Genomic DNA, 26909 nt, shown 5'->3' on the forward strand with positions numbered 1-26909 from the left:
TTATAGATTGTATCTATCTATCTATATTATATTTATTATGGATTAATAGAGACTGGTAATGCCACAGCCACGTGGCACTATAGATTGTATTATAGATTGTATCTATCTATATATATTATATCTATTATGGATTAATAGAAATGAGTTAAGTTATAAGAGCTGGCTAGCGAGAAGCCTGACTCATAGGCCATACAGTTTTTAAATAATAAAGCCTCTGCATGTTTACTTGGGACCAAGTGCAGGATGGGGCGGGACACAGGAAAACTTCCTACTATACTACTAGGTCTCCTGCAGAGAAAGGCAAACTCACAGACAAGTTTAAACTCACAAAACAGGGTTCAATGACGAAAACAAACTCAAGCTATCATGCTGCTCTTACTAGCCAAAAATTTACCTTGTACTTTTCCTTTATTTAAAAGAAGTTGCTCTTCAATGACTGCTCTCAGTAATCACCTATGTCTTGTGGTAAGTGATTGGATGAAAATAAAAAGGATTTAAGTTTATGAAAGTTGTGAGGGTCTAAGAGAGTGATTTAAGGTGTGTGAATGCAAATTGTGAAAGCCTGAGGAAGTGACTTAAGGTATGTGAAAATGATACTTAAAGATGATATATAATATTAAGACCAATAAAGTTCAGAGTTTTAGCATATTAATCAGTGGAGCTCTGATAAGCTATTAGTGTGGCCTTGGTAAAGCAGTGCCTACCATTATCATAATCACAGGCTCAAAATTTTAAATTTCCTTTGGACCTGACAACAGGATGTTTAATTAGGGATGGTGTTGGCAAGTGTGTCCTGCAAAGGTTTCATCAGTGTTCCGGCTTCTGTCTCATCCCCTTCTGAACTCCAGCCAGCTTTCCACTTCTTCCTTTTTTCTTACTGAGAGCTATTCTCGCTTTATGACTTCTGTGATCTCACATCTTCTTTAATTTTTTTTTTTTTTTGTTGCCCTTGCACAGAAATCTCTAGGTTGTGATGAGTTAATTCTTATGTTCCATACTGAGCAGCATTCCTCTAGAAACCTCTTATGGACTGCTCTTGATCCTACACTGACAACTTAAAGGCCACACATCTCCTAGTATTTGGCCTTGATGGCACCCCCACCCAATCTCCTTGATGAGATCACTGTTATCCTATATAGAATGCTGTGTGAAACACTCCCCCAAAGAAAGTGTCCTTAGAAGGTACTGTTATTCCCATCAGTCAAGAATAAGACCACTAGCCGGGCGGTGGTGGCGCACGCCTTTAATCCCAGCACTCGGGAGGCAGAGCCAGGTGGATCTCTGTGAGTTCGAGCCCAGCCTGGGCTACCAAGTGAGTCCCAGGAAAGGCGCAAAGCTACACAGAGAAACGCTGTCTCGAAAAACCAAAAAAAAAAAAAAAAAAAAAAAAAAAGAATAAGACCACTACCACAGTTTAAAGCCAAACTTGAAGCAAACTTTAATTAAATACTGGCCAGGTGGATGGGCTTTGGCCAGGTCCGTACCCAGATTCCCAGGAAATGGCCCCAACTCATGGTTTTCAGGGGTTTAAGGTATTTCCCATCAGGTCCAATCATGGCAAGCATACATCCTGATGTATTTCCGGCCTACATACCTCCGGCCTACATCCAATCAGGGGCAAGTGTACATTCTGACATATTTCCTTCCTGTGAACCTCCCGCCCACATGTGATCAAGCACATCTGGTACAGACGGGTCAAACAAACTTGTTTAGGGGAGTGAAAACATGTGGCTTGCTATGTCCCATAAATAATAGCCTCCAGCATTTCAGGAACTATCTATCCTTGGGCAAAGGGCTTACAGATCAGAGGCATTTGTGTTTCATGGATCTCTTAGGCATAGTAATTAAAATGTAACTTTGGCTCTCACAGTACCTCAGTTCACTCAGACAAAATCTGTAAGCAGGAGACATCTAGGCGAGTGCCGGAAATGAGTTTACGACTGTATCTAACACACTGTCCACGTTGCCATCTTAGTGACAGATGTGGCGTGTACACGATCCTAAATCAATTTGTAGGTTTGGGGGAAAGAAAAGTCTTCATCTATGTAAGTGAAGGAAAACCTACAGCATTCTGTGACGCTGTTCTTTCATTGGTTCCCACCTGCCTACACTGCTTTCATCAACGCCTTGGTATCAAATCAGATAGTTAATAGCTTAATTTATTTATTTATTTATTTATTTATTTTTTTGGTTTTTTTCGAGACAGGGTTTCTCTGCGTAGCTTTGCGCCTTTCCTGGGACTCACTTGGTAGCCCAGGCTGGCCTCGAACTCACAGAGATCCGCCTGGCTCTGCCTCCCGAGTGCTGGGATTAAAGGCGTGCGCCACCACCGCCCGGCTAGCTTAAATTTTATAAGCTGTCTGAAAAAAGAAATGGAACTTACCCATTGAGGCACTGAATTTCACTTTCTCCTCCATTAAGTGGCCCCTATGTATTTTACTCTAGATTTAGCCTTTTTTCTCCCATGCCAAGATTGTTGTAATGTATATTGCCTGTGAAATGGGGCCCAAAGATTTCTTAAATTTCTGTGAGTTTTGCTGCTAAACAGTCACAGCTTTGTGAAAGCCAAGTGGGCAATATGGGTAGAACACAAGCACAGGCAGACATTCTATTACATCTTCCCAGTACTGGCTAAAATGTGAATGCTTCAGAGAGGCATAATCCACAAATTTCTTTTTCAGATCTGCTAAGTGCTTTGGCTCACTCTCTCAACTAGGTAAATGCTTGTGGTGGTTTGAAAAAAATTGGCCCCCAAAGGGAGTGGCACTATTAGGAGGTGTGGCCTTGTTGGAGAAGTGTGTCACTGTGGAGGTGGGCTTTGAGGTCTCATATATGCTCAAGCCATGCCTAGTGAGGCAGTTCATTTCCTGTTGCCTGAAAGATGTAGAACTCTCAGCTACCTGTCCATCTACATGGCTGCCTGTATGCCACCATGTCTCACCATGACGATAATGGACTAAACCTCTGAAACTGTAGTGTTTTCCTTTAGAAGAGTTGGCCATAGTCATGGTATCTCTTCACAGCAGTAGAAACCCTAAGATGGTTCTCATCTGTTTAGTCTTCCATCTCCTTCTGATATGTATTTCTCTACACATTGTAGGTAGAGTTTTCCTGTCCTGATATCCTACTCCCAAATAAGAGGCAGCCACTTCCCAAATAACTGACTCAGAGACTTAGTATAAATTATAAATGCTTGTTTGATAGCTCAGGCTTGTTACTACCTTTTACACTTAACCCATATTTCTTTTTTTTTTTTTTCTTTCTTTTCTCTTTTTTTGGTTTTTCGAGACAGGGTTTCTCTGTGTAGCTTTGTGCCTTTCCTGGGACTCACTTGGTAGCCCAGGCTGGCCTTGAACTCACAGAGATCCGCCTGCCTCTGCCTCCCGAGTGCTGGGATTAAAGGCGTGCGCCACCACCACCCGGCTTCCCATATTTCTTATCTATGGTTTGCCACATGGCTTATGGCTTGTTACCTCACTTTCTACTTCCTGCTTCCTCAGGGGCTGGCTGGTGTATACTCTGACTCTGCCCTTCTTCCCAGAGTCCTCTGTGTCTTGCTGTCCCACCTGCACTTCCTGTCTGGCTACCAGCCTGTCAGCTTTTTATTAACCAATGAGAGCAATACAAATTCACAGTGTACAGAATTATTACACAGCAACACATGGTCTTGAAAGTATTTGTTCTGTATACGCCATACTTCGAAGATGCCCATGGAGGCCAGAAGATGGCGTCAGATCCCTTAGCACAGGAGTTAACAAGTAGTTGAGCTGCCTGGCTTGAGTACTGGGAACAGAACCTGAGAACCTGAGTCCTCTAGAAGAGCACTCTCAAACACCGAGAAATTGCTTCATCTCTGCTAATGTTCCTAATCTTCACAATCTCCAGACAACCTGGCCCCTTGGATGTTGCATGATCTTGATTCTCCAAATGGGGTGGGGGTTGTTGTTGTTGCTTGAGACAGGGTTTCATGTAGTGCAGGTTAGCCTCAAACAGTATGTATCAAAGAATGACTGTGAACTTCTAATCTTCGGTCTCAATTCCCTGAATGCTGGTTACAGGGGTTCACCAGCACATTTTATGGGATGCTAGGATGGAACCTAGTTCATGTATATTAAGAAAGCACTCAACTAAGCCACATTCTCAGACCTGAATCAGCTACATTTATTTTGTGCATGGTGCATGACTATGTGTTTCTAACTGTTCACACACGTATGTAGTTGATTTCGAGTGTCTTCCTCAGTCACTTCACCTTAGTTTTGGGACTGTCTCTTGATGAGCATGGAGATCACAGGTTCAGCTCGTCTGGCTAATCAGCAAGCCCCTTTGGTCCTCCTGACTCTACCTTCTCAGAACTGGGGTAACAAGTACAAGCCATTGCCCATGGCTTTTAAGTGGGTGCAGAGGTTCCAAACTCAGGTCTTGATGCTTGCTTGGCAAGTACTTTATTGAGCTATTTCTCCCACCCCTGAATCAGTTATTTTTAAAAGAGAATATTATAGAATCAAGGGCTCTAGCACTTCCTATTTCTTTAGTATAAAGGTGTGATAAAATGCATTAAGTAACACAGAAACCTATCTGGCCTGCTAACTCATATACTCTCAGAAGCCCAAAGCACTTAAAAGAACATTTTGAGTGTAGTAGATATAAAATAAGTTTAGATGGAGGCTGGAGAGGTGGCTCAGTGGTTGAGCATTAGCTGCTCTTACAAAGGACCCAGGTTTGATCCCAAAATCTACACAGTGGCTTACAACCATCTGTCATGCCAGTTCCAGAGGACCCAATGCCCTTTTCTGGCCTCCAGGGTGCATGCATGTAATACACATACACAAACACCCATAATACATAAAATAATAGTAATAAAAAGAAGTACAGATGAACATATGGATGCTTCCAAATTTGGAAACAGATTGACTATTTATCTGGGCCTATAATGTGTATGTATGAACACAGACCTATGTTTGCATAGGGAGAAGGGAAGATGCTTATCCAAACTTTCTACAACATCTCTACAACTTGGTGAATGGGTGTGTGGCTCCACGGCAAAGCACTTGCCTAACTGGTACTCAGCCCTGGGCTTGAGCCCATCACTGAGAGAACAAAACAGACCTGGCACAGTGTTGGAACACAGTCCAAGAATGGAGCCGTACCATAGGAATTCTGAGCGCTTGTGAGAAAACTCCAAGAAAACATGAGTCTTGTGACCTCAGTTTCTCCAGAAACGCAGAATTGTTCTCGTAATGTGCTTTTGTGTTCCTCCCAGGTGTAGTGGATAGGAGTGAGCTGACTTCAGCTGTTGTTAGTTATACATCTCTATGGAAAAAGCATGGTTTTTCCACACGTGGCTTGTCCTTTTGATTGAACACCTCGTGTGATTCTTCTTAACCCTCGAAGTATCAATTGTCTGATGCTCTGAATAAAGTTGGCTACTGCATGAGACTTTAGTCTGCCTCATTTTTAGGTATCACTCTTCAAGGTTCACGCTGCCATCTAGAGCAGGGAACATCAGGCTTATATTATTCACACACAGATGGAAACTAGTTGCATCTGGTAGATACTTACTGCCTGAAGTCCTAGAGCCAGCTATTTTTCCTCTAAAGGTTGCTTACTAAGAGTGTAGAAGGGTAACCAGAGGCTAGCAACTACAAGCAACTTGCCATCATACTTTCTGCAGCATACAAAAAATGATGAGGATATTCTCTACAACTGGTGATAGATTTAGCAAAGGTTGGGGGAGGGGCTATTCTCCCATTCTCTTTCCATTTCCTGCTCTCCCAATCTCTCTGCATTCAGTCCAGTTTCCCAGACTGTTACTTATATCTGCCTGAGGGAAGAATCTTTGATCTCAAAATGTATTTAAGCAGGGTGCACTTAACTGATTTTTATCTATTGAAATATAAATGCTCCTTTTATGGAGCAAATATTATGACTCAGACTAAGCTTGCCTAGTGGGCACCAGCCTCTGGGTTCAATCCCAGCAGTGGAAACAAAAGAGCTCACAGACCGTGAGTGTCATGGTCATGTGCTGGCTGGATGTCTGCAACAAAGCACTAAACTGTTCTCTTAGTGATCGTGACTATCAATGTCAATCTGAGTTTTCTGTATTCCAGGAAATAAAAAAACATTATGTACTAGAGAGACTTACATCGGGACAAAGTACAGAGGAGACAAATGCTACAGTGAGCCTCAAGAAACATGGAAGAATTTGAATGTAGTTTAACTGGTGTTAACATTAGCGGTATTAATTTCGTTGACTCAATAAAGAACCACGAAAAAGACTCAGGCTCTCACTCAGTTTCTGCCGAGCAAGAGGCGAACTCTTCAGCCTCCTGGGGCCCAAATCCTGGAGCGTAACCTCCGCTTCATTCCAGTAATAAAAAGCATGCACAATTCATTAAAAATTTAGACAAGGCTTTATGTTATATTTATTTATTCTCCAGCTTGTACAAACTGGATGTAGAAGCATAAACATAGTACATTTCTACCATCTTCAACAAAAATATAACCAATATGTACAATTATTGTATTAAAAATACAAAAGGGATACAGACTCCACCAATGTCTTTCTAAAAGACATACAGGTACAAGTAGTATCAAAAGTATGAGGGAATCACCAGTTAATTATACATTCTGCACTTGACATCACAGAGCGAACTGAGGTTAGCAGTCCTATGTTCTACAATTACTTAATGTTTAGATAACATCTGTGCAATTTGTGATAGAGCTAGAGTTTTGTCTTTCTATATGCACATGAGGTCCATAGCCTATATAGTAAAACTGGCAATAATGCAGATTACATGTAAAATTACAAATGCATTAAGTGACAATGGGATACAGAAGTAGACAAATGCCATGACATAGAAGAGAATTATTAAATAAAGCACTGACAGTTTTTGACACAGTGAAAAAACACTGCAATTCGACCTTTAAAATTTGAAGCTATTTACGTTTATCTACTGATCAATATGATCAGCTGAATTTAATGGAAAAATCCAAGACCAGCAGCCCCTCACATTTGAGTACTACTCGGATTGGCAGCCTTCACTTTTCCGGAGTCTGTGCAAAAACAACACAAAAATAGAACGGTGGGGTCTTTTTCAGTCATTCTAGGGGTCATAGCAGCTGTGAGCAGATGGCCGCTACATTAGCCTTCTCTATATGCAGCGTCCACGAAGCCACTTACAGGTCAGTCTTTGGTGACTAACCCACCTTGTAAAGGCCGGCGTTTCTAACCACGTGACCTTTAATCATGTTTAAAGACATACTCTCTGGTGCCAATTCAACAAGGGGAGGCTGTCTTGAAAGAGCAGTGCGAACAGCTGGCGTTTGCTCCAACGCCTCAAGCTGCTTCACTGCGACCTTATCCAGTCATGTTCTTTTCTTTTAAAAACATAAAAACAAAAAGCTCTAAAACTCTAAATTAACAAAACTCAAAAAATAAAATTAAAAAAAAAAACATAACTTAAAAACAGGGGTTGCCATCCATTGTAATTGGGCAGGACACACTCTCCGATAACACTGTCCCGCCTCCTAAGGCTCAGACAGGACACACGAGTCCTAGTCCCGTCCCACCCCCACCCCCCGGCCATGTGCAAACAGTTTTACATTAGAGCCTCACCCACTGGGGAAGGAGCAGGTGAGGAGTCTCCGTGGTGAAGTAATTGGCTAACATCTGATGCTTCTGGGATAGGGCACTTCACGGGCAAGGCCAGAAGGCCATGGGAAGACGGAGTCACTGCCAGGTCTTCCCTTGGTGTGGCCATACCCTGTCCGGCATATTTGGTTTTTCAGAAACCCAGGCTGGCAATGCTACTTAAGGTTCAAAATAATACTGTGATCATTCAATCGATAGAACATGTATTCTCTGAACACAATCTTTAAACTCATTTTTTTTAAAGGATATTGTAAACAAGTGGACGAGCACTGTACTCAAAGGATTTCATGTCTGTCTTTGTCTACCTTGGTGGGTTCAAGACCCCGAGCAGTTCAAAGGCTAGCTTTTTCTCATCTTCCAAATGAGATCGAGGGCTAGGGCTGGATTGAAATCTAAGAGGAAGATTGAAAACTCCTTCCAGGCGTGGAGAAGTACAGCCAGAGGGGATCACCTTGTGAGGATCTTGGAATCTGGAATGATACTGCGTGATGTGGCAGGCAGCAGCTCCGAGTCTGCTGGGCTGTGCATCTCAAGCAATAAGGTCTGCAAAGTGCCAGGGCGATTTCTTCACAGTATTTCACATGCAAAGGGGAAAGGAAGGAGGGGAGAAGAAGCCCCATGCTGCTTTAAGGCAGGGAAGGAGGCAAACTGGTCCACCATCCTCAGGAGGTGCGTGCCAAGGCTCCAATTTGTCAGATGTCTTCTTGTGCTCTCCTTTCGGTGGCTTGCTCTGGATCAAGAAGCCGGAGCCACCTCAAACCGCCGATACTTGTTCATCTTCTGAATACACAGCAGGAAAGAAAACAAAATAGTCAACACGTAGACTTTTTTTTAGGTTAAAAAAATACATATTTAATGTAGCTCACTTAAAACTCTTGCATTTTTGACAAGCAGTCATTCATAATTTTAAAAGTTCAAAAATGGGTGCATCATGCAAACCTTTATATACATATACACAATATAGTTGTATGTATTTTTGGGGAGGACTGAGACAGGGTTTCTCTGTGCAGCCCTGGCTGTCCTGGAACTCCCTATGTAGGGAGGACTGGCCTTGAATATAAAGAGATCCACCAGCCTCTTCTTCCCAAGTGCTCTGATTAAAGGTGTGTACCATCATACCTGGCCTATACACCCTATTTACAAGGCAGCTGTGTGTGGTCATTCGGGCCTGTAATTCCAGTACCCAGGAAGCTGAGCCAGGAGCAGGTATCTGAAGCCAGCCTGGCCTACTGTCTTAAACACAGTTACAATTGTGATGGCTAGTCTAGGTTGGCAACTCGACAAACCTAGAAAAAGAGAACTTTGAGGAACTGCCTCCATTAGAGTGTCCTGTAAGGCACATTCTTGATTGCTAATTGATGCAGGAGGGCCCAGCCCACTGCGGGTGGTGCCTTCCCTAGGAAAATGGGCCTTGACTGTATATGAAAGATGGCTGAATGTGAGATGGGGAGCCGGCCAGCAAGCAGTGTTTCCCAGGGTCTCTGCTTCAGTTCCTGCTCCATCTTCCCTGAATAATGGACTGTTACCTGGAACTTAATAAACCCTTTCTTCCCCAAGTTGCTTTTGGTCAGAATGTTTTATAACAGCAAAAAAAAAAAAAAAAAAAAAAAAAAAAAAAAGATAATAAATAAATGAAACTGAATACACTGTATGCTTATTGGATGGAAAGTTATTAATAATTTAAGTTCTAAAATAACAGGTATTTTTCTAAGACTTATTTTTAAATATATGTACGCCCATTTCTGTGTGTGGTATATGCATGTGAATACAGCTGCCCATGGAAGCCAGAAGAGATGGTTAGATTCCTAAAAGTTAAGAGTTTAGACAGTTGTGAGGTACACTCCATGGGTGTAAGAAACTGAACTTCGCTGCAAGAGCAGTATATACTCTTCACCATAGAGCCATCTCTCCAGGACTTCCTTCAATTTGTTTAAAATTCAGTGATATTCTCTCTCCTCTCTCTCTCTCTCTCTCTGTGTGTGTGTGTGTGTGTGTGTGTGTGTGTGTGTGTGTACATGAGTGCAGTTGCCCACAGAGGCCAGCAGAGTCTTTTGAGTCTCTCGGCTGCTGTAAGCCGCCCACACTGGTGTTAGGAACTGCACTGGGGTCCTCGGGTAGAGCAACAAGAGCTCTTAGCTACTGAAGCATCTCCCCAGCCCCAAGCCCCTTATTTTGAACAATACAGTTATTATACATTAAGACGTCTACAAGTCCTCTTCCCGAGAACTGGGATTTGCTTCCCAGCACCCACATGGCAGGTCACAACCTATAACAGGGCATCAAATATGCTCTTCTGGCCTCCGCAGGCAGCAGGCTCATACATAGTACATATATATAAACATACAGCAAACACTCATACACACATAAAAACAAAGCTTTAAAAAAATTCAAGGATACACGAAGATGTTAATATGTATTAATCTATAATTGAAAGATTATAATTCCCACTTATGATGTTTTGGACTTTGCTATAAGTGGTTGTGTAATAAAACATACTGCACTGAATACTTAAGAAGCAAAGGGTAGGATCTCCTCCTTGTTCTCAACCCAGTGTTGGTAGGAACATCCACAGCAAGGCAGGGAGCCCTGAAGCGTGCACAGCTTTTGCTAGCCCTTCATTCCCAGCCACTTTCTACCATTAAGTGTCCAACGGCAATGCTTCTACTGAGAACGTTAACCAGCCGCGTCTCAATAGGCCAAGATGTGTCTCTGAATTCCTAAAATTATGAGCAACAACCAGAGGTTTTTACTCTTATCCTTAAAACAGGGCCACAAAAGAACTTCGGTTTTACTAAGCATTGTCTTGGAAATCCAGGCTGGGCTGTGTCTCAGGTAGAACTTGCCTAGCACCCTGGAGGTCCTGCGCTCTCCCCCTAGCACAGAAAAAGACTAACACTCTAGTCACGCGCACACTTTCTTACAGGCGACCCTTCAGGGATCGCTGGCACTTCTTAAACCATTTAAAGAAAAGTTCTTCCTCCTGCCAAGGAAGGGAAAAAAAAAAACCCTCCGCAGCAAGCAGTTAAAGAGCCTGGAGCCACTGCCCTGACCCTCCCGAGCAAGTGGGACCTGGGGCCGCCAGCGGGTCTCCCCAGCACCTACCGTCCTCCTCGGGCCCGGCGAAGCCCTGAGGCTGGAAGGGTGCGAGGCGTGGGTCCGCGTCACTGGGCTTGTGCCACTGCGGCTTGCTTCCCGGCCTGCTGGCTGCGGGAGGCGTCTGCCCTGGAGACGGGGCCTCGGTGGGCCGCGCCACCATGCGGGACCGCTGCAGGGCCACGTTGTAGTCTGGGGGCTTCCGGGCAGGGTGGCAAGGCCCTTCAGGGAAATCTGCGATGGGGATGCCCACGTAGCCTGGAGGTGTGGGCGGCGGCTCCCGGTACCTGCCCTCCTTCCGTGCTGCAGAGAGAAAGGCAGGAGGGTGTCAGGTCCAAGGCCTTCCGGGCTGCATAAGGTGCAGGATGCAAGCACCATTTGGGACACGCCAGGGAACTAGGCTATCTGCAGCAAAATACTCACCAGGTCATTTCTGTGTCGTGGTATAACTGTAGAGCAAAGCTACTACTGTAACCCGGGGGAATTCAACTAAAAAACGGGTGAGGTTAAAACTAACCTCTTAGCCCTACTGTGAACAAGAGGGACCAGGAACGCTCCTGGAATACATCAGGGAAGGGTAAAAATCCCCTCCCCTCTGTGCCTGGCGAGGGGTAACAGCTCATGTTTGTGAGGCATTTCCCAAGATTAATCCAATGGAGAATCAGTTCCACAGTCCTCCAAGTTTCCAGGTTTCACTTTGGAAAACAATAAATTAAAATAAAAATCATAAAAATGGTACAAGATATCAATTTTAAAAGTCTTGGAAACCAAAAAGGCAGCTGCTTTTCTTAAAACACATGACTTCACTAATGAAAAAGCCATTAATCTCTGTATGTAAACTGTATGAAATTTGTGAAACTGAATACAACTCAAGTTTCCTTTTCTTGAAATCATTTCCTTGATTGTTAGGAACTAGAAATCATTTTCCTTTCCACTTCAGCAACAAAAATTCTGAGGATTGGTTTGTTAACAGAAAATGGTTTAAAACAATCAACCTAAGAATTCTGAGCTGTTACCCCTTACTCATCTTTATGAGGCCTTAAGTTTGACATCCATGCATCACTTTTTAATGTGGCCACATAACTATTTCCTCCTTAGTACAAGTGATGTGCTTGCAATGGTTATATTCTAGAAGTTTCTCTCAATACCTCACAATCTACCTTGCTGTTCTATCAGACATTTATTATACATGCTACAGAGACTACAACCCCGTGACTGAGGGAACACACCTGTCTTCACACCAGAAAGGGCACCAGCGTCTTTCAGGCTCCTGATTCGTTAGCACTATCTTTTGCCAAGACCTCTTCCATCCTCACACTAGCCCCATTAAGATAAAAATTATTGGGGCTGGAAAGATGGCTCAGTGGTTAAGACCACTGGCTGCTCTTCCAGAGAGGACCTGAGTTCAATTCCCAGCACCCACACGGCAGCTCACAACTGTCTGTATAACTCTAGCTCCAGGGGATTTGACACTCTTACATAGACATCCATGCAGGCCAAACACCAATGCCCATAAAGTAAAAATGAATAAATCATATTTTAAAAAGATAAAATTATGAAGCTCGTTTTAGAGATGAGTAGGGACAGCTGAGAGTCTCAAGTGTCAAGACAGGGATTCTAGCTCTGCCTGACCCCGTCCTGTGCTTTACCCGTCTCCGAGTTCTTTAACCCTGTTCCAGCATGTACAAAGACATGGTTTAGTAGAAAAAACAATGTGTCTGCCTAACAAAAACCAATGAAAAAAACTTCAATATATAAAGGCTATAGCATTCTCCATATAATTCAAGGGGACAAGAGAGTAATCAACCATTTTTTCTAAGTGCCAACGAGAGGAAATCACTCCTCTATGAAGAACACAGGCACCCATGCTGATAATTTTCAGGTCGTATCACAACCGATTGACCCTGAGGGCTCAGCTGTATCGAATGCTGAATTGCATGTCTCTGGCCACAGACTTGGCGGCTAAGCCCTAGTCATTTCACAGTTTTGACCGCACTTGCTGATCTGGACCCGTATGTGGCAACGGACAAACCGAGGGAGAAGCCAATCTCTACCCCCGCCCCCCTGGTTCAGGAGCGCCCCGGCATTCCATGTCCATACTTACCAATGAGCCCCTTCGTAGTGCTTGTCGTCACGGCTATGTGGGCAGGCATGGGGACGGGCTTGGCTTCCTCGGTGGTCACAGGCACCAGGCTGCTGCTTTCTGCTTCGATGGAGACGTCCTTGCCACCCCTGCGCTTGATAGTGCCCGTGTCGCCCTCCGAGTCTTCTCCCCAGTAGCCCGTGGACGATGCCCAGCTTGCCCGGGACTGCGCTTGTTCGAGACTCTCTCTGTTTTGATTCTGTCTGTTATACTTTGTGCTATGATCAGAAAACATGATTTGGTCCATATGGCTACTGGAGGCCCATATGCCTGCAGCGTCCCCTGAATAGTCAAAGTGAGTGTGCCCAAACGGCAACGTTTCCCAGCTTCTCTGGTGCTGGATGGTCTGGATGTTATCATGGGAGCCACTTGAACATGACGTCCAGCTCCCACGACCGCTGTCCGCAGCATCGAGGGAAGCACGGTCCCCTTGGTCATGGGAAAGCTCCTCGGTGCTAGGAGAAGAGATGACAGTTGCCGCGGCGTACAGGCCCCGGCTTTCCGACACTGGGGCATATGACCTAGCCACCAAAACAGAGGGGAGGGAGACGGTTAAATGACCTTTTGCTGATGAACTCTTTTGCTGCTTTGAGACAAGCTCTTGGTTTGTAGCCTAGGCCGGCCTTGAACTCATGAACCTCCCACCCCAGCCTACGTGCTAGGATAATAGGCATGAGCCACTATGCTTATAAAATATCTTTCCCCCCCCCTAGAAAAGTGGCTTTCTTCCAACCCAGAGAGAGGACGAAAGGACTCAGGAATGGGATCAGAGTGTCCAGCTCTGCCATATCGTTCATTCACCTTGTTACAAAGCAACCCAGGGAAGGGACCAACAACTTGGTCCTTCCAGGGCTCACTACATGCCTGACTACACTGTGATTCCCTACGGACGGCAGCTCAGAGACTGGGGTGTGCCCTACTGGCAGAGTCTTCCTCCACCAGAGCCCCAGCGGACCACTGGGGGATGAACACAGCTACAAAAGCCGTCTGCATAACAGAAATAGCCTGGCACTTACTGACAGAGCACGGGGAGAGAAAGGGGAGACGGCAAGGAGCTTACCCTAAGCTGTATTGATCAGGCTCAATCAGGGCCCGCCGCTCCATCCTGCCCACACCTAGGTTGGTCTCCACAATGCTGACAGAATGCCGCTGGCGCCGTTCGTCATGCAGGGGGACTGGCACTGAGTCAAAGGACGAATTGCTGACAATACTGGACCGTGAAGAAATCTCACTGTGACCGGAATCTGAAAAATTATCCACGGTGCCACTGGGAGCCAACGAGTAACCTGAAGGAGAAACGCGATTCCGTAACGAGACAGTTTAGGCTTCTGAAACAGGTCCACCAAACCAGCAAAAGTTAAATGTTGACGATGAAGAGGGGCTTTAATCAAACACTTATAAGCACCAGGTGACTAAAAGATTCAAATTTTACTCTTAATAAAAGTATAAATTGCCCATTCAATGGTCAGAGAAAACTACCTATTGTTATTCACCTTAGGTAAAGAAGAAGAAACTATGGCGTGCATGGACCATTCTCGCTTCCTTAGCTACAAACCACACGACTGTTAGTAAACCCAGCTGAACACAGCTCAAAGTCAAAAATACTTTGTCTAGCATGCCTGAGGCACCAGTTCCAATCCTAGCAGCATAAAACATGATGAAAAATAAAACTGGCCCTCCAAAACCCCCACAGCCAGACTCCACCAGTCTTAGAAGTACAAACCCGACCCTCACACTGTGAGTGAGTGTCTTATTTTCTGTTGTCTGTTTTTTGAGACAGGGCTTCTCTGTGCAGCACTGGCTGTCCTGGATCTCGCTCTGTAGACCAGGCTGGCCTCGAACTCAAGAGATCCCCCTGCCTCTGCCTCCAAGTGCTGGGATTAAAGGTGTGTGCCACCATACCTGGCTAGAATGTCTTATTTTCAAGGGACATTTTGACTTTTAGAGGATGGCACAAAAGTTCAACAGATGTAGCCACACACTCTTAAAACTTTGAGTAGACACATGTATAAAAAGAATAAGTCCAGCCAGGCAGTGGTGCCGCTCGCCTTTAATCCCAGCACTCGGGAGGCAGAGGCAGGTGGATCTTTGTGAGTTCGAGGTCAGCCTGGTCTGCAGAATGAGACCTGAAAAAGGTATGTTTGGATTTCTGCCATTTATTTTTTCAACATTAAAAATGTATGAGTTGAATGACCCACAAGATAGTTGGTTTGAAGGATGTAGTATGCATTTCCCCTGCCCAGCACTGTAAAATGCCTCAATAGACATTCATTTCCTGGCCTGAAAGGACTCTTAACTCTCGGCTGTTCCTAAAAATAATTTTAAAAGTCACATGGTTGGGGGATAGGGAGGGAGAGCTTGTAGTGACATTTTTACATTTTTAATGAACAATTCCTTGATCTTTCTCAGCACTCAATTTTTAAATTTCCATTATGATACAAAGGCTAGTAAACAGATGTAATCAGGCACAATGAGAATTTCTTCTAAGACTGGGGTCTTGTTATACAGCCCAGGTTGCTGTCACAGCTACCTCAGTGTTGGGATTAGGGGCCTGTACTACCTCACCCATCATAATATAATTTTTTTTCAATACCTCTTAACCAGGCAAATACTACAACAAGCCCTGAGAACATCTGAATGGCAAATTCTGTATTTCAGTCCAATTGGACCTGATTTATATTTTAAATGCTACACAGGTCTTGATGAGATTTAGCAAGCTCATTTAAGGTATGCATTTCAAAATCGCACTGCAAGTTCCAACAGTGTTAAATCCCTCCCTTAAAAGTCTGCCCCAAAGCTTGATGCTTGGAGGAATTCTACCATTTTCTTAGCCAGTGAGCCAACTAGCTTTCCTGCCAGCTTTGGTTTTAAAAGCCTCATCCACTCCATAGCTCCCTGGAGCACTGTTATTCTTGCTCCAGTTCTCAGTTCCAAGAGAAAGCCGGGTAAGTCCAATTGCCAGAAGCCAGCAGACCTGAGCTGACATCACTGCTAGCTAGCGAGACCTGAAGCCACAGAACTCACAGGGCTGGAGAGCAATGGGTAGGCTGGCTCTGCTGTGTCACTGAATGCTAGCTCCTTTCACACTTCTGAAAGGAAGACAATCTCCTTTCCTACTGGCTGACATGCACTCAATGGAAGGCCAGAGGAGGGATCATTACTGGGAGCTTTGGGAAGAAATTATCACCTATTTTAATCTGAGAAAATATCAACCTAAGGATAGATGTAGTCTCTTGAGAACAAGAAAAACAATCAAGACCTGCATTTGTATAATGAAAAAAAAATAAGGAACATTAATTTTTCACATTTTCAAGGCCACTTGTATATTACTGTTGCATAATTTTCAAGTTAATTAGAACAAATCTCAATATAAAAATAATTTTCCCTACAGTTACAATGATTTAAAAAAAAAAAAAAAGGTTAAAAAAGTTTGCGTTAATCCAGAACTCAGGAGGCAGAGGCAGGAGAATTGTTGCAAATTTGAGACCAAGCTGGTCTACATTGTTGGTTCTGGGCCAGAGAATGCTCATGATAAGACTTTAGGAAAAACCAAAAAAGTTTTAAATAGTTACACAAGTAAATGCTATCCATTTCTAAGTAGAATATTTTAAAAGAAATATCGTGGAGGGGGCTGAACTCAGCATGCCAGGAGAAGGAAATGGAGCACAGTGAAGCTTGGACAATGAACCAGAAAAGATGTCTAGGAAGGGACCCGAAGCTGAGACATGACATTCACTATGTGACATTCACTATGTGCTCACCTCTGCCACTGCCTAGTCAGGCACTGGACCAGAGCCTTAGCAGAAAAAGGACCGAGGCGTGGTGAAGGACACCAGCAGACAGGCCATGGGGACTGCAGGAGTGTGATAAGGGCCTCGGACGCTGAGGGTTCCCAGCACCCCTCTTCCAGCTACTGCAGGCAGGCTGGTGGTGGACCTTGCTGCAGAACCCCAAGGGAGTGAGCACAGCCCCAACCAGGAAGGAGTCCTGGCTAAGAACAACACAGCACCTTCTAGTTCATTTATTGCTCATTTGTGTCTTTAGTGTTTTATTCTTTAATTTTCAGTTTCTTTCTTATTATTTATTTTCATTTTACTTGACCTAAATTTTTATTATGTATAAATATAAATACACATTTAAGCTTTTTTTTTAAGTGCATATATATTTGTACCTTAAGCATTAAGTTGTTAGGTTGTATCCTATATCTCACTGGGGGAAAAAATGACTTAATTTTGAAATTTTTAGTTATTTTATGGGTATGAATGTTTTGCCTTTGTGAGGCTGTGTATGCCTTGTAGGTACCCGAGAAGGAGGTCAGAAGAGGGTGTCTGAAGCCCCTGAAACTGGAGTTGCAGATGGTTGTGAGCTGTCATGTGGTCTTGGGAACTGAACCTGGGTCTCTTCTGGAACAGCAGTGTACTACTCTGGCTGCCTTTGTGGATCAACTTGACACAAGCTAGAGTCATCGGAGAGGAAGGAGCCTCAGTTGAGGAAATGCTTCCTTAAGATCCAGCCATAGGACATCTTCTCAATTAGTGATCAATGGGGGAGGGCCCAGCCCACTGTGGGTGGTGCCATCCCTGGGCTGCTGGTCCTGGGTGCTATAAGAAAGCAGGGTGAGCAAGCCAGGGGAGGCAAGCCAGTAAGTAGCACCCCTCCACAGACTCTCTATCAGCTCCTGCCTCCAGGTTCCTGGCCTGCTTGAGTCCCTGTTCTGACCTCCGTTGATGAACAGCAATATGGATGTGTAAGCTGAATAAAGCCTTTCCTCCCCAACTTGCTTTTTGGTTTGTGGTGTTTTGTGGCAGCCACAGAAACCCTAACTAAGGCAAGCAGCCAGTGCTCTTACCTGCTGAGCCTTCTCTCCAGCCCTGGAGTCTCTACTGCTGTTCTCATCCCTAACTGACACACTTTTTTCTCATTCTTTACTTCTTCTCTTTATATTCCTTTACTCTCTCCTCTCTTCTCATTTGCTCCTCACTTCACTGCTCAAATATTGATGGTCTTAGCCCTAAAAAACAACAATCCTCACCCCCTAAAAACGACTTTCCCCAACCTAAGAGAAGACAAACAGTAAAGAGGACAAGTATCTTCCACAAAGAAGTAGTCAGGGAGAGATCAAAATATTTGTAGATGACTTGAAAGACTCCACAGACCACACCAGAATACTTTCAGACTTGAGATACACTTTCAGCATGGTAGCAGGACACAAAAATGAACATACAAAAGTCGGCACTTTTTTATATACTAATAGTGAGCTCACTGACAACAAAGTTAGGAACACTATCCCATTAATAACAGCATCACGAGACAATGAAACAACCTAGGAAGAAACCTAACGAAAGAGGTGGAAGACGTCTACAATGAAAACTTCAAGGCATGAGAATGCTACCCATCAAAATTCCAAATGATATTTTCCACAGAACTAGAAAAAACAACCCTAAAATCTATAAAGAAACACAAGAGACCACAGAGAAACAACGCATTCTAAAGCAGAAGGAAGATGCTCAAAGCATGTTATTATATCTGCTCAAAACATGTTATCATATCTGCTCAAAACATGTTATCATATCTGCTCAAAGCATGTGATGTCTGCTCAAAGCATGTGATATCAGATCAAAGCATGTTATCATAGCTGCTCAAAGCATGTGATATCTGATCAAAGCATGTTATCATATCTGCTCAAAGCATGTGATATCTGATCAAAGCATGTTATCATAGCTGATCACAAACTGTATTTTGGAGTCATGGTGATACCAGTAGCACAGTACTCGAGACAAGTAGATCAACAGAACAAAATTGAGGACCCAGAAATAAACCCACACACTTATAGCCACCTCAATTTTGACAAAAGTGTTGAGAATATATACCAGGGATGAGAAAGGCAAAAGAGCCATGTTGGTGCCCTCACCTTCAAAGAATGAAGTTAGGTCCCTATCACCTCACACCCTACATGAAAGTCTACCAAAAGTAGATCAAAGACCTTAATTTAACCCCTAAAATGTTTAAACTGCTTGAGGAAATAATCCAAGATATAGCTACAGGCAATCTTTCTGACTAGTATTCAAATAGCACCAGAAATAGCCCCGAGAACTGACAAGTGAGACCACATGAACTTAGGAACTTCCCCACAACAATAAAAACTATCAACTGAGTGAACACAGCCTACAGAACGGGAGAAAACCTTTGCCAATTCTATTTCAGACAAGGGTTAATATCTACACTATATCTAAATCTGAAAAAAGTAAACATCCCAACTAAAAGGCCCACCAATAAATGGGCCACTCAACTGATACAACAACAAAACAGTTCTCAAAAGAAACACCAACTGGCCAGTAAAAATGGTAAAATTCAGCATGCTTAGCCACCAGGGAAATAACTGCTTTGGGATTCTAACTCACCACTGTCAGGATGTCGTCGAGAAAACAAATGACAAGCCAGGCGGTGGTGGCGCACGCCTTTAATCCCAGCACTCGGGAGGCAGAGCCAGGCGGGTCTCTGTGAGTTCGAGGCCAGCCTGGGCTACAGAGTGAGTTCCAGGAAAGGCTCAAAGCTACACAGAGAAACCCTGTCTCTGAAAAACCAAAAAAGAAAAAAAACAAAAAACAAATGACAGCCAGTGGTGGCGGCACACACCTTTAATCCCAGCACTTGGAAGGCAGAGGCAGATAGATCTCTGAGTTCAAGGCCAGCCTGGCCTATAGAGCAAGATCCAGGAGAGCCAGGGCTACCCAGAGAAACCCTGTCTTCAAAAAAAAAAACAAAAAAAAAACAAAAAAAAAAACCAAGAACGAATGAACAAATGCCAGCAAATGCTGGTGAGGATGTGGGGAGAGGAGCCCTTCTTCAGCACTTGTGGGATGCAAACTGCTGTGGTCACTATGGAAATCAGTGTAGATTCCTCAAAAACAAAACAACAAACAAACAAAACAAACCTAAAAAGAGAGCTATTACATGACCTGGCTGTACTTCTGGCATTTACCAAGCGTCCACATCCTAGCAGACTCTTGCGTCTGCATGTTACAATACCATGTATTGTATGGGAATGAAAAGTCTAGATGCCCAGCAGAGGGATGGGTGAAAATGAAAATGTGGTGCGTATACCCAATGGGATTTTATCCAGCCGTAAAGAAAAATGAAATTCTAAAGATTTCAGGAAATGGATGGAATTAGAAAATATTACACTCGGTGAGGTAACCCAAGCTCAGAAAGACAAGTAAGCATTTCTCCTAGTGTGTGGGGGTCCTAGCCTCTAATCTCTAATTTCTAATTTCTTGGGCTCGGCTGTAGCAGAAAATGGATAATCTGAGCTTTCATGAGATATCAGCAGTCTTCTTAAGCCAATACTTATAATGTTAGCACCTGTCTTGGACAGCAGGTTAAGAGGAGCCATAATTATAAAAACACCAGCATTCTTCCAAATTTATGAACGGATGGGGAAGATCCATTGCCACAGCATATCCGATCATTTACATACAATACCCAAACTTCTGCAGTGTATGGCTCTGCAATCAGCTGGACTAGATGTGTGTGTGGATCTGAGAAGGGGCAGAAGTCACTGAGCCCTACCTTTCCTTGGAGAGCTCTGAGGCGAGGTGGGGGGTGAGGACAGCTGCGAAGATGCATTTGATATTGTGTCTTCTGCTTGCTTCCTATGACGCTCCAAACTCCCTTCTTCAGACAAGGACAGGATTTTCTTTAAAGCTTGTGGAGAGTTTATGCCTATAAAGAAAAAGAAAGGAAATAATTCGGGCACCCATTTTAGAGACTGGAAGGAGCGGGGGTGTGGCTCAGTGGCAGAAGAGCTGGCTTCTAGCATCAGACAAACAAACAAGCAGACAGAGAGCAAAAAAGACTGAAAGGAAACATTAAATATTAAAAGCCTTTTTTGTGTCAACATTCAGTATTGCCAGTTTCAATCTATTTACGATCTAAACGTTCTGTGTGCTCTTCTGGGGTACGGAGCAAGGCAGAGGGTATGCACGGCTTAGTTTCTGCCCCGTTATCTGTTGGAAGTACTGGAAACAGACAGCTTTGACGTTACTCGCATTCTCAACTCAGCCATCATAGTTATTCAACTGTGCTTTGTTAAATAACAATGGGGGAAGCCAGAGAACTGGACAATACTTGAAGTAAGGATGAAGGCAGCACACCCCACTTCAATTCCAGATGGCACTCAAGCTCGGATTAGGAACAAGACATTTCGGTATTTTTGGAAATGCGGTCTCCAAGGAAGAAGGAATTGGTGGGGGTGGGGGCAAAGGAAAGGGTCAAGAGTTAACAGGAACTAACCAAGGGAAGTCAATAAAAGGGCTCTAAAGAGTGCCATGTCATTAATATTTGATCAACCCAAGAGGGGAGAAGAGGCAGGAGGCAGCCTGTCTTCTGCGGTGCACTCCAGAAGCCCAGGAGAGGTCTCTGAAGGTGGATGGAGCCAGCACCAGCACAGTACAGAAGGTGGAGGAAACAAAATCACCCCTGACAATGCAGTGAAATGAGAAAGTCACATTAAAATACTTTACAGATCCATTATTTTGAGGCTGCTTTTGAATGACAAAGACATTTCTACAAAGTCCTAATAGCCTGAAATTACCATGAGTCAGAGCTGATTTTAATGGTCATAGACTTAACAGGCCCATTAAAAAGGAGTCGACAGATTTTAACCCCTCAATATACCTTCTATTAGTGGTTTGACGCTGTTTTGTTTTTTATTTTGTTTCTTTTTTAGGGTTTTTTTTGGGGGGGGGAGGGGACAGAGTCTCACATATCTCAGGCTGGCTTAGAACTCTCTACACAGCTAAGGATGACCTGAACTTCTGATCCTCTTGCCTCCACTTCCCGAGTTCTAGGATTATTGGCAATAGCAACCATACTCCTGCTTAATGTAGTAGAGGGGATCGAACCCAGGAATTCATACATGCCAGGCAGGCGTTATACAAACTGAGCTCCATCAACAATCCTCTTGATGCTGTTTTAATACAATTCTATTAAAAAAATCATTCTTAAAGCACAGTTCTCTGATTAAACGTATAAGTATTAAAATACACAGTATGCATGAATAGATTCACTACATGAATGGGTAGTTTTTTTCTCTTAAAACATTTCGTTAAGCTGAGTAGGGTGGCACATGCTTGGGGGGTGGCAGTAAGCAGGTGGAGCTCTTTAAGTTTGAAACTAGCTTGGTCCACATAGTGAGACCCTGACTCAAAAACAAAAACAACAAAAAACCTCAAAAACCAAATAGACTATTTATTCATGTATGTGTTTGTGTCTCTAAACAAGCACACTTGACTTTTTACATTTCCTCATTTATTTACTGTGTGTGTGTATATACACCATGGTGCATGTGTGGAGGTTGGAGGACAACTTGCAGGAGTCGGTTTCTTCCCTCCATCATGTACAACTTGTTCCCGAGCATCTTTACCCTCCGAGCCACCTCCCATTTATTTGGTGTGTGGGAGTGGGACATGGATGCAGGTCAGAGGACAACTTGAAGAAGCTGGTTCTCCCTTTCCACAATGTGGGTCCCAGGGATTGGAACTCAGGCTATTAGGTGTGGTGGCAAGAATCTTTACACACTGAGTCATTTTACTAACCTATGAATGGACAGTTTTGATATGAAACTATTTCTAGGGCCAGTGTCTGTCTGTCTGTCTGTCTGTGTCTCTCTCTCTCTCTCTCTCTCTCTCTCTCACACACACACACACACACACACACACACACACACACACACACACACACTTCCCCCAGAGACTTCCATTATCTTTCAGTGGCTGCAGATAAAAATGCTACACCTTAGCAGCCATGTTTGGTACTTCAAAGTGGTTTCCAGTGATACTCTGTTTACTTTTAGAAACAGGGTTTCGCTAAGTATCCCCAGCAGGCCTTAAACTTGTCCTGCACCTGTCATGCAATCCAGACAGGTCACAAACTCATGGTCCTTCTAAATGCTGGAGATTCAGGCATGTATGACCACATCCCACAGGTGATGACTTTTACTAAGGTACAAGATACTGGAAGTGTTTAGAACAAAATTATTTCATGAAATAGAATGGGGAAGAAAAACCTCTTAATATCTTTAAATTAGTATTTTTTTTAATAATGTGACTTTAGAAACATTATACTTAATATCTTAGGATGACAGATGACATTTCATCCACATTATAAGGCTCATAAATTCAAATGAACCTACAAGATATTTTCAGAGACATTCTCTTTGAGAAAATGGGAGACAGCTTTATATTCAGGAACGCCTACCTCACGTTAAATATAGCTAATGGGGTATTTCCAGATAAAGAGAAGAATGACAGTCTTCCATATGCAAAGTTCAGCACAGAAAGGAGACAGGATGACACGGTAGAGGATTCGGGAATATATGCAGATTGAGAATACAAGGAATAGAAGAGTGTGTAATCCAATTTGTTTGTCGTAAGATGAACACAAGAGTTTGAAAGGAAAAATATGTCAAGTAAAGATTCTCATTTTCCCCACAAACTCAGCGGATGTTACACACTGCCTCGTGTTAACTCGTGAAGTGTTACACACTGCCTCGTGTTAACTTGTGAAGTGGGAAGAGTTTCCAAATCCACGTCACGAGCCAGCTTTAACAGTTTCTTTGCTCTCGTCCTAATTGTTTTCTTCTCTGTACACTCAGACGCAAGAGCAGTTTTATGGAAAGTTGTGCTGCTGTGTATTTACACAGAGAACCAGAGAGCGGGGTACTGCTGAGGGGAAGAAGACGCCAGACTTCCTCATCATTCAGGCATTGAGCTGTATCCTCTGTCTGCTGAGTTACAGAACTAGTGATCAGCTAGTAAGAACCCACCTTCACGTCTGGCATGTGCCTTGGTTGGATTCCTAGCACCACAAAAATAGACAAAAGAAAAATCACTTCCAATAATTTAATTTGAAAGATATTTTGCTTAAACTTCTGTAGTTTATTGATCACAAGGCAAAATTTGTTTAAATGATGTCTCCATTAAAGTTTAAGTTGGTAAGTGTGCAAAGTCTCCTATGTCTCCATGAAAGATGACCTAACAACTGAATTCCAACTGTTCCTACAGAATGGAAGACCATTTCTGCCAACTAGCCATTCCACAGGGATTAATGTTCAGAATATATAAAGAATTCAGCAAGTTAAACACTGCAAAAACTTGATTAAAAAAGACAAATGAATCGAACAGATTGTTCTTCCAAGGAGAAATGCAAACGGCCAATAAACACATGAAAAACCTTCAATATCCCTAGCCCTAAAGGAAGTGCAGATCAAAACGACATTGAGATTCCATCTCACCCTCCTCAGAATAACCACCATGAAGAAAACAACACGTGCTGGTGAGGCTTGGAGGAGAACCCTGATCTGCTCAGGTGGACAATCCTGGCAGCCCCTCTATGAGGTCGGCACGGAAATGTCTTCCCAAACTAAACAAGCGCCAGCATACGACCCACCTAGACCACTGCGCTCTCCACAACAGCAAAGACGTGGACCCGGTAGAGATGCCCATCAACGTATGAATAAGGAAAACACGGACACACACATAGCGGGTATTATTCAGCCATACGAAAGAATGAAGTCTTGTCATTTGTAGAAAGATGGATGGCACTAGATATCGCGTGAAGGGGAATAATTCAGACTCAGGACTACAGCTATGCGGAGTCTAGTTGAGGGCAGGAGAAGGGGAAGACATTGAAGCGGAGTGGGGACTGTGGGGAGGGGCTCAGGGATCATGTGACCATGATCACAGTATTTATGACAAGTGTCAGAGTGAAACCCATTATTTGTACAACTAATAGATGCTATGCAAAAAAAAGAAAGAAAGAAAGAAAGAAATTGTTTACGGAAGCAGTCTTAACTGTTTAACTGGGGCTTAACTGCTAACTGGTTGTCTTATTAGAAGACGGTCACAGCGAAATAAAATGCATTATCCAAGGTGAACACCACTTCCCAACCTGAGACACACGTCGGCGAATACCACCCGAAGAGCATGGGTTTAGAAACTTACCGAAAGGCGGCAGATCCTTCACCGGCACCTTCTTCCGTGAAGGGTAGAGGGACACAGCAGGCACCTGCAGTCCCTGGCTGACTTTGTGTGGTGGCTGCGGCTGTGGCAGCGGCTGCTGAGGCTGCACTTTCTGCTGTGGCCCCGCACGGGGCGCCACAGGGGAGGTCTCGGACTTGACGGGCTTTTTGTCTCCGGGGTTCTTGGGCACTGGTCATGGTGGAGGGTGAAAACAGAGCACAGAGCCAAGGAGTCAGCACAAGGTGGAGACAGGGTCAGCGCTGCAGAGCACGGGCAGCGAGATCACCAGCATGGACCCCCACCCCCACTCCCACCCCCTCACCAAGGGCAGAGAGGGAGGGGACACCCGAGCTACTGAAAACGAGAGGTGTAGCGGGACAAGGGTGTTTTTGCCTTATGAATGAGTGATCTCAAAGAGGATTATATTGCTAAGCACCAAATAAAAATAAGAACAACGAGGGCAGTCCAGTGCAGATTAGAGGTTAAAAACACAAACACAGCCGGGCGGTGGTGGCGCACGCCTTTAATCCCAGCACTCGGGAGGCAGAGGCAGGCGGATCTCTGTGAGTTCGAGGCCAGCCTGGGCTACCAAGTGAGTTCCAGGAAAGGCACAAAGCTACACAGAGAAACCCTGTCTCGAAAAACCAAAAAAAAAAAAAACCCACAAACACATGGGCTGGCACGATGGCTCAGTGGGTGGAGGATGTTGCTGCCAAGCCTGGCCATCAGAGCTTGATCCCTGAGACCCATATGGAAGGAGAGACCCAGCTCCCGTAAGTTGTCCTCTGACCGCCACAGGTACAACACAACATGTATGGTGCCAACCACCCACACTTCGCAAATAAATCAAATAAATAAACGAATGTTTAAAAAAAAATTACATGATAAAAATCAAAGAATTGTTTTAAAATGGCATCCAAAACTTTGCCCCATCTGAGATAATGCTATTAACTGTAATCTACTTAACATCAAATCTTCCTGGGATGGAGCACTATTTTTGAGCAAACAGTGGCCAGTGAGTGCTGCTTAGGTATTGTATAGTAGAAGGCGGATTACAGGAACACTAAGTGCTGTGGAAGTTTCACATGCAGAACTCCCTGACACCAGACACTCAGAGATCAACAGTTAGGAAACTCAGGCTGCTCATCTCAGCAAGCTCTTAGCTACATCACAAGGGACCTTTAGAGTGTCGTGGGTATGAATGTGCTGTACTGAGTGTGTGCCTAGAACCTGCAGAGGCCGGAAAAGGGCACTGGATCCCTTGGAACTGGAGTTTTTGATGGTTAGGAGCCACCACATAGTCTGGGAATTGAACGCAGGTCCTCTCTCTGTAGGGGCTGTGAATGCTCTTAGCCACTGAGCCATCTCTCCAGCCCAATGCCCTGGGTAAATGAAATCATGTGATCTTCTCAAGTTATCTATCTCACATTGCAATTATCAAGAAGATGTAATTCAAATTTGCCCATAAGTTCCCAAAGTGTCCTAAATGCAAAATGCTTAAATCTTATCATACAGAAATAGACACAAAGCGCCCCATGCAGAGACTGGCCACATTTCTATTTTTCATTTTAACAGTCATGTGTCACTATGTCGTCTAGGATGGCCGCGGAAACCCTGGGCTCACGTGATCTTCCAAACCTTAGCCTCCTCAGAAGCTGGAACTGCAGATGTGTGCCGCCACCCCTGGTTCACAGCCTGGCCAGTTATTTCAAGGCTGGGAACCCCCACATCAGGCTAAGGTGTGGTGTGTTCTATAGCAGGATCACTGCTTCAGTGGGCAGGTGCTGGGGGCCGTCAGAGCTGAGGGAGACTCAGCAGCCAGCACACCCCGTCCTGTGCTCCTCTGACCTGACGATCCCTAACCAGGTTGCCCATCACTCAGGGAGTTCCTCTGTGAGAGAAAAAGTCATGCCAGCTGGCGCCACAGTCACCTCCAGGTCTCTCGTTTCGGGTGCGGGCTGTGTCGGATGAAACCAAAGCAAGGAGGCATGCGCCCAGGGTC

General features: G+C 44.1%; 1 protein-coding gene across 9 annotated transcripts in view; it reads right to left on the bottom strand.

The window, feature by feature from the left end:
- Positions 1–6391: 6391 nt before the first annotated feature.
- The window catches only part of Rapgef2 (Rap guanine nucleotide exchange factor 2), a 243942-nt gene continuing 223424 nt past the window's right edge, over positions 6392–26909 (bottom strand). For all 9 annotated transcript variants that reach the window (XM_028880097.2, XM_037206675.1, XM_028880096.2 and 6 more), the window contains 6 exons: positions 24890–25096; positions 20457–20609; positions 13948–14173; positions 12849–13408; positions 10754–11047; positions 6392–8431 (listed from right to left, as the gene is read on the bottom strand). In XM_028880097.2, coding sequence (XP_028735930.1) covers positions 8406–8431; positions 10754–11047; positions 12849–13408; positions 13948–14173; positions 20457–20609; positions 24890–25096 — 1466 coding nt within the window. In that variant the 3' untranslated portion in view covers positions 6392–8405. The remainder of the gene's footprint in view (positions 8432–10753; positions 11048–12848; positions 13409–13947; positions 14174–20456; positions 20610–24889; positions 25097–26909) is intronic.

This window comes from Peromyscus leucopus, chromosome 6 (assembly GCF_004664715.2).
Source record: "Peromyscus leucopus breed LL Stock chromosome 6, UCI_PerLeu_2.1, whole genome shotgun sequence".
In the NCBI taxonomy this organism is placed as follows: domain Eukaryota; kingdom Metazoa; phylum Chordata; class Mammalia; order Rodentia; family Cricetidae; genus Peromyscus; species Peromyscus leucopus.